The 8,023-nt window shown below is 63.0% G+C and overlaps 1 protein-coding gene across 1 annotated transcript in view; it reads left to right on the top strand.

The window, feature by feature from the left end:
* Nucleotides 1-2,168: 2,168 nt before the first annotated feature.
* Nucleotides 2,169-8,023, top strand: part of LHX5 (LIM homeobox 5) — a 17,292-nt gene continuing 11,437 nt past the window's right edge. The window contains exons 1-4 of the mRNA XM_077745647.1: nucleotides 2,169-2,341; nucleotides 4,390-4,613; nucleotides 5,280-5,557; nucleotides 6,250-6,415. Coding sequence (XP_077601773.1) covers nucleotides 2,169-2,341; nucleotides 4,390-4,613; nucleotides 5,280-5,557; nucleotides 6,250-6,415 — 841 coding nt within the window. The remainder of the gene's footprint in view (nucleotides 2,342-4,389; nucleotides 4,614-5,279; nucleotides 5,558-6,249; nucleotides 6,416-8,023) is intronic.

Genomic DNA, 8,023 nt, shown 5'->3' with positions numbered 1-8,023 from the left:
CGGGCCCCCCCCACTCCAAACCTACAGGAGTCACATAAACAAAAACACAGCTCTCCACACGCAGGCACACACAGTGTGACTGGCAGACAAGCACAGAGCCACAAAATTCTGCACTCATGAACACACTCAACCGAGCTCAGTCACATACACACGGGGCCTCAAGCACACACCTGCTCACCCACACACAAACACACCCATTTGGGGGTTTTTAAGTCAACTTATACATCAGTGCTAGCACACACACACCATAATATTATCCACATGCACACTCACACGTGCAAACACCCTCACGTTTGAGTGTCTGAAAGTCAGCCTACACACATACACACAGACCAACAGAAACAAGAGCACACAGACTAACACACACCGCAGAACTATACACAAATACACACAGATTTGCACTAAGAAAGACACATACCCAAATGTATTCAGGTGATTCATTACTAACTATAAACGGAGGCAACAATGCAACTCTCAAACGGCAAACATTCAGGAACAAACTCAGTAAACGCACCAAACACACATTCACAGCCAAGTCTTGGCACAAACACACTTCTCTGGCTCCAGCCCAGGGCCTACCTACCCTGATAGCCAACGGGCCTCTTTCCCTGAGCCCGATGGAAAAATCCTGCGGAGGCTTCCCCACCTCCCTACCTTGGTGAGCCTAGTGGCCAGGTCGGCCCTTGGGAAAGGAGGCCTGGCCTCTCCCTCCGTCCCCCAGACCCACACCTCCCTCTTCATACGCACCTGAAGCGCCCCCCACGCACCCCCCAGACCCTCGGCTCTCCGCCGAGGCGCTTTTCCTTCGCTCTATGTTGGGTGGAACTTGCATACAGCCCGCGCACGCCACCAGTGCAAGCGGCCCACACGGTGTCCAACGTTCCGCCCCCACCCCTCAAAGGCCTGACCCACTCACCACGGTGCCCCTACTGGCTGACCCGGGATCTGGAAGGTGCATCGAGGAAAGGAGAGACGTGGTGAACGCCACCTCTGAGCCAGCTTCAGAAAGACCCGTCTGCCCTGGATCGCCTCCTCCCGTCTCTTCCCCAGAGCCCCGTGGGCGGCGCGCTCAGGCCTGAAACTCCACGGTCTCGGACCAGGCCAGATGCCCCCGTCCCCACCAAGGTCTGGGGCCTGCACGGGGAAAGATACCCAAACGGCACGGCTCGCGCTCCCGCTTGCTCTCTCGCTCGCACGCTCCGGGCTCTCTGGCGCGCGCTCTCTCTCTCTCTGTCCCTGAGAAAGGCCGCTGGGCCCCAGCTCCGTGTGTGACAAAAGAAGCCGCCCGGCTCCGGGAACCCCGCGAACCGCGCTGTGGCAGCTCCAGGGCGCAGACCCCAGGGACGCTGGGACGGGGGAGTCCCATCTGGGGCCGCTGGACTGGGAAAGAGGAGGGGTGGACGTAGAGCGCTCTCCGGGCCTCGGACAACTTCTGCAAGTTCTGGGATGGCGAATGGGGCAGGGGTCCGTCTCCCACTAGGCCCTGGAATTCTGGCCCCCAAATATTTATGAGCAGAGAGGAAGGGAGATGCGGTTTTCAGATCGCGCGGCCCCCCGCCCCCAGCCCCAAACTGGAAGGTAAATACTTACTTAGCCTCCGAACCAGGTACAAGCTAATACTCAACAATACTGATGCCTTGTTTTTTTTGCTCTGTCCGGACCGCAACGCTGTAGCCAATTTAGATATGCTATAAATTTAAGAGGTTGCCATGGCCACCGCGCGCCCATTGGCTACCGGGCCCCCTACGTGCCGCGCCACGTCACCAAATCTGAATAAGGATGCGCGAATTAGGCGGCGGCCAGACAAAGATGAGGATCGGGACCGCTTGAAAGTGGGGGAAAGTGCCGGCGCCTCCGCCACCGGGGAAAGCCGCTCCGCGGCGCCGAGGCCATTAGCCACCCGAGACACCTGGGGGAGCCCGGAGCAAGCACTGGGGCGCGCGGCCCGGGGCATGAGGCTGTGAAAGCCACCGCTCCCCACCCCGGCCCCCCCGGCAGCCCAGCGCCAAGCCAGCGATCGCCCAAGGACTTGACCGGCTGAGTCTTGGTCCGGACCGGACTCGCCCGGCGGCTGCCGAGATCAGAGGCGGAGCGCAGCAGCGGAGCCCGGGGGCCCGAGGGCCGGGGGCCCAAAGGGAGGGCAGGGCGGCCCGAGCCGCCGGGGCGCTATGATGGTGCACTGTGCTGGTTGCGAGCGGCCCATCCTCGACCGCTTTCTGCTGAACGTGCTGGACCGCGCGTGGCACATCAAATGCGTTCAGTGCTGCGAGTGCAAGACCAACCTCTCGGAGAAGTGCTTCTCGCGCGAGGGCAAGCTCTACTGCAAAAATGACTTCTTCAGGTAAGAGGCCGCGCCGCCCTGCCGCCTGCGCGCTCGCCCTGCGCGCACTCCGGGGCGCCCGGGAAGGGGAGACCGAGAAACCAGCCTCCTGGGCTCACAGCCTTAAATGGGAAGCGGGGCAGCCCCGCCGCTCTCCTCCTGTGCTGGGTCCGGGAAGGCGCCCGAGCCCGGGCGGAGGAAGAAGAACGCTGCTTCGCTGTCTCTAGTTCGCTCCTCCAGGCCGGCTTGGAGCCGCCCCCGTGGGGCAGGGCGAAGAAGCCCCGAGAAACTTGCTCCCCACGCATCTCTGCCCCCTTCCCCGCAGCTGCGACCCCAGGGTGGAAGTTCAAGCCCGGTTCTGAGAGAGGAAGGATTTTTGCCCCCGTTAGGGACTGCGGGAGGCTTCTCTCACGGGGCAGAGTGCAGGAGCGCCAGGGGCCGACCTCTGGCCGGCCAGGGCCCCAGAGCCCTCCTGGACAAACCGAAACTTCCCAACTCCTGGGACCCAGCCAGGAAGATCTCCTCTGATGACGGAGGGAGGGAACCTTCCTCCTTGCCCCCCCCCCCCACCCAACTCCTTAAACATGTTCTCCCGTGTTGAAATGTACAAACGAAATCCAAGCTGAGAATCAGGACCTCCGGGGTCCAGTCTGCGATGTGTCACCTCCCTTTGCTACCCACAGGGGCCCTCAGGTGAGCCAGGGCGGATCACTTTCCTGGGCCTCGGTCTCCCCAGCTGGGAAACGCCAAGGCAAATGACCTGAAAGGCTGTGGGTTTTTCCGCGGCTCAGCCCTGCCTGCTTCCTTCTTCCAGGCACCAGGAGCCGGCTTTGTGCGTGCGAATTCCTGGGCATCAAGGGAAGGGGGGTCGTGATTAACACCGTGGAGAAAGGCTGCTCTCCCGGCCCCAGCAGCTAGGCACTAGGGAATTTGAATAGGAGAAAATGTCAGCCTCGGCTTTACACGTGTAAACTCCCTGGCTCTGGAGGCCCGAGGCCCCTAATGTGGCGGTGCTTGCAAAGTGCCTAATGATTTTTGATAAGGTGCATATGGCCAATTACACTGCTGGATAAGGCCAAAAGTGACTTATGGCTTCTAATGCCCTCACTACATCAACGTCACCCAAATTCGCCCTGTTTAGAGACGTGGGTATGAGTAGACGTGGGGCCCCAAAGTCCTGGGTCCTGGCTCTCCTCCTCATCCCACACCTCACCCCTCCCAGTGCTGGCCTGCACCGTGCATTTTGGGGGAGGCTGCCCTTCTCCAAGTGCGCCAGGAAGAAAGAAAAGGATTTAGATCGGGAACGCGGGAAGGGGGGATTGGAGCGGTCCTGTGTACTGGCCATGCAGGGTTAGGACCGCCTTCTGGTTACCTTCTCCCGATTCCTGCCAGGGCCAGAGACTGGGGGCAGGGGAGGGGGGGAGACTCAAGCTCTGCTTTCCAGACACCACCGCTCCGGGGCCCTGCTGTCCACAGGCTCCCCACTAGCTCCAGCGGGTCCCAGAGTGGGGGTCCTGGAGGGCCTCCAGTGCTGGTGGCACTGGGAATCAGCAAAAGGTTCCTTCCTTCCTGCTCAGGTGCAGCTCAGAGGAGCCCCCCACACCGCTGCTGGGACCTGCCATCCAGGACGCCTGCCCTTACCTGGCCCCGGGCAGACTGGAAAGGGATCCAGGAGGCCAAGCAAAGAGTGGTCCAAACCTGGCTTGCCTGGCTTAAAACGCGCCCTGACTCGGAGAGCCAAGTTTGGCTCAGGAGAGCAGCCCAGGCAGGGATGGGGTGACACGTCCGGGGTGCTCTGGCCTGTGTTTGGCTCAAGGCTGTCCCCGTGGCTGGAAGCCTGGTGGAGTGTGGAGAAACCGGAATGAGGCAGGACAGTCCCGGCCCCAAGAACGGCCCCAGGGCATTTGTCTCAACCTCTCTTGCGCCAGCCAGAGAGTATAGGATCGGGGTCTCATTTGACAGATGGGGACATGGCGTCTGAGAGGCTGGGGTGTGTGGGAGGAGGCCAGGGGCTGGAGAGGCTGGGGCACGGGACTGCTCCGAGGTGACGGGCCGCGGTGTGTCTGCAGGCGATTTGGCACCAAGTGCGCAGGCTGCGCACAAGGCATCTCTCCCAGCGACCTGGTGCGCAAGGCCCGCAGCAAAGTCTTCCACCTCAACTGCTTCACCTGCATGGTATGCAACAAGCAGCTGTCCACGGGCGAGGAGCTCTACGTCATCGACGAGAACAAGTTCGTGTGCAAGGATGACTACCTGAGCTCCTCCAGCCTCAAGGAAGGCAGCCTCAACTCAGGTAGGAGGCCGCCTCCCCTCCCCAGCCTGAGGGCCTAAGGCCCTGCGGCCCCGCGGCCAGCCTGGCACTCCCCGCTTTTCCCCCTGCATGTATTCTGCGCCTGGCTCCGAGCTCGCCACTCCCAGCGGGCATTTCCAGGGCAGATGGAAGGGACGGGTTAAGGGGGACAGCATTTGGAGTCTGTCCTACAGGGCACGGACTATGAGCTCCTTCCTGCGCTCCATCCTCTGAGGGGCCTTTTCCAAGTTGCCCTCCTCCGCAATTTGGAACCACACAACCTCCCTGCCCCTTCCTGCTTTCTGAATCTTTTCAGCTCCTGGTCGGGAGGGCGATCACTGGGGTCTGGAGGAAGGAGAGACGGGAGAAGGCATCTGTGGCCTCCTCCCCGTCCCCTCTCCGTGAAGGACGGGCTCCCGTAGAGGCCGTGCCTCCCCCTCACCCAGGCAATAGCGAAGAGCGCTCGAGAAGCGCCTCTGCGATGGCCAGGCCCCGCCTGGAGGGAGTGGGCGGGCGCCGGGCCCCTGGGGGAGGGGCCGTCGGACGGCCCGGGAGGGAACCCGGCGCGGGTGGCGGGGGTCCTGGGTCGGCAGGAACGGACTACCGGACTGGAGAGACCTTGGGCCGCCGCTGACGTCGCTGTTCCGTTCCCGCTCTGTGCGCCCGCAGTGTCCTCCTGTACGGACCGCAGTTTGTCCCCGGACCTCCAGGACCCTCTCCAGGACGACCCCAAGGAGACGGACAATTCGACGTCGTCGGACAAGGAGACGGCCAACAACGAGAACGAGGAGCAGAACTCGGGCACGAAGCGGCGCGGCCCGCGCACCACCATCAAAGCCAAGCAGCTGGAGACGCTCAAGGCGGCCTTCGCCGCCACGCCCAAGCCCACGCGCCACATCCGCGAACAGTTGGCGCAGGAGACCGGCCTCAACATGCGCGTCATCCAGGTGCGGCTGGGCCCGGGCCACCCTTTCCCAGCCCGGAGGAGCCCCGGAGGCGGAGGCCCACGGGAGCTTCCCACCCAGCCTCCGGGGCTAAGGAGTGCGCCGAGTTCCGGTCTGCCGCAGGGCAGCCTCTGTGCCCGAGGTCAGGGCTGGCTGGTCAAACTCCTACCGGAAAGATTCTGCAAAGTCCCGCTGTCCTCACGGTGCGATCTTGGGCGGGTCGCTTCGCCCCCTCGGCATCCCGCCCCCTCCCCGTTCAAGGAGTTTTAAGCCTCGCTGGGGGTACCCCTCCTTCCCCTTCCTATTTCGGAGCAGAGAAGAAGGCAAGGTTCTTCTCCACGTGGCCCCTCTCTGCGCCGGTGCGCGGGCAGACAGACAAACGGCCAGATCCCGGCTGCGAAGCCGAGGGGCCGGGACCAGAGCCGCGCAGGGCGGGAGGCCTTTATAAAGCCGTCAGGCCGAGGGCGGGCCGAGGACCAGGAAGCCCAAGTCTTTATGAGTCGCCCCACGGGTCCGCGAAATCCTTCACCCTTGGCTGGTTCCCCGAAGCCCCTCTCCACCTCTCCCGGCCTAATCCGCCCGGCCCCCGCCTCTGGGCAGTCTTGGGGAGGAGGCTACAGAACCCAGAAGGAGCGGCCTGGGCAGGAAGGAGAGGGCACCCCGGATCGGAGCTCACAATCCCTGCTCTGTCCCAGGTGTGGTTCCAGAACCGAAGGTCCAAAGAGCGCCGGATGAAACAACTGAGCGCGCTGGGCGCCCGGAGACACGCCTTCTTCCGGAGTCCGCGGCGCATGCGTCCGCTGGGCGGCCGCTTGGACGAGTCCGAGATGTTGGGGTCCACTCCGTACACCTACTACGGAGGTAAGCCCCCCCCCCCATCCGCCAGGAATGCGCCGCCCTACACCCAGGCCCGTGCCGTCCTGGGGTCTGAGGACGCACATCCGGATCCGGGGCGCTGTTGGCCGCCCAGGGACCCCCTCCCTCCCTCCTACTCACGCGGGACGTACACAACCATGAACACACCTTAACAGACACACGGCGACACACGCATGCACGCTCAGCCAAAGATACCTCTTGGACACAAAATCAGACACCCGTACCGCGATACACACAGATAAACACCCACGCACCCACGCAGCGCACACGGGTACACTCCCTTGCGCCCTCACTGGAGTTGAGATCTCAGGGGCACAAATCTGGACACATGATCACACACAACACACAGGTGTGTGGCTACTCCCCAGTTACATTCAATGACAAATATACCCAGAGACGTTCACAGGCTCACACATTCCCAAGCATCGTGCGGAGGCCAGCACTCGCAGATCCACCTGCACCCTGTGCCCGCCAGACACGCAGCCTTCATGCTGCCCTTGCCCGTGGCCTGGCGCACTTGGCGTGAGCAGGAACACGGACGCTGGAGGGCAGCTCAGGCAACAGGGGCGGAGGGGTCAGGATCCGTCCTCGACTGTGCTGTGCGCTGTGCGCGCTGGGTGTCTGGCACTGTCAGCCGATGCCCGCGTCGCCCTGGGCGGGACTCCTGCGCGGGCTCCAGCATCAAGCACACCAGCAGTCATGAGGGTTGGAGGTACAGGAACTGGACCCGCCAGTTACCCACTCCCCGTCTTTGGGGCTGCAGGGGGCAAGGGGCTGGAGTTTGCGGGCAGGAATTCCGCTGTTGGCGTCCGGGGCTCAAGGCCTGGGTGAACTCTCCTCTCGGTCACTCCTTTTCTTCCCTCCCTCCTCTTCTCCTTCATCCCTTGTCTCCTCACCCCTCCATTTCCCTCGCACCTGCTGGGCCGGCCGGTTCCCACCGCCCCCTCCCACTTCCCACTACCCTCCCAAATCCCTCACCAAGGTTTTTTGAGACCCCGAGTGCGCGCTAGGGAATCCGCTCCTGGTCCTGCACTTCGCCAACCTTCGGGCTCAAGGAAAACCCCTCCCCCTCCGATTTGTTTCTGAGCCTCTGAATTTGGAGAGCGCCAGGAGTGCTTGTGCCTCCGACAGATCTCTGCTGGGTTGCTCAGTGCCACAGGCCTATGTGGGGGGCTGGTGGCCCAGTTTGGGGAGAGGCGACTTTTCTTAGAAACGCGGGTTTGGAGGCAACGCGAGGCCAACGGGTAGGCGCCTGGCACGCAAGCTTCCGGGAAAGGAAGGCTTCCTACACTGTCTGCCCGGGTCAGACCTTCCCTCCCGCCAGGGCAGCCAGAAATTGTGGGCATCCTGGGCGGCTGTGTTTTGGAGGCAGAGCCCAGGACAGCTCGGAGGTGCATGCGTCCGGGGGTCACCAGCTCTCCCTACCCATCTGCTCGGCACACGGTCGCGGCGGCTGGGCGGTGCGGTCCGGAATTTCTCCCCGCCTGGGTAATTAAGGCAGGTCTCCCCGAGGACTCCTGTGCCCCCGACCAATCCCGCTGCCTGTACCCACGCGTGTGCTGGTTGGGGGGGGGCGGGGGCCAGGACCCGCGG

The sequence above is a fragment of the Crocuta crocuta genome, unplaced genomic scaffold (assembly GCF_008692635.1).
Source record: "Crocuta crocuta isolate KB4526 unplaced genomic scaffold, BGI_CrCroc_1.0 scaffold692, whole genome shotgun sequence".
Taxonomy (NCBI): Eukaryota; Metazoa; Chordata; class Mammalia; order Carnivora; family Hyaenidae; genus Crocuta; species Crocuta crocuta.
This window is presented reverse-complemented; position numbering and strand designations above follow the sequence as displayed.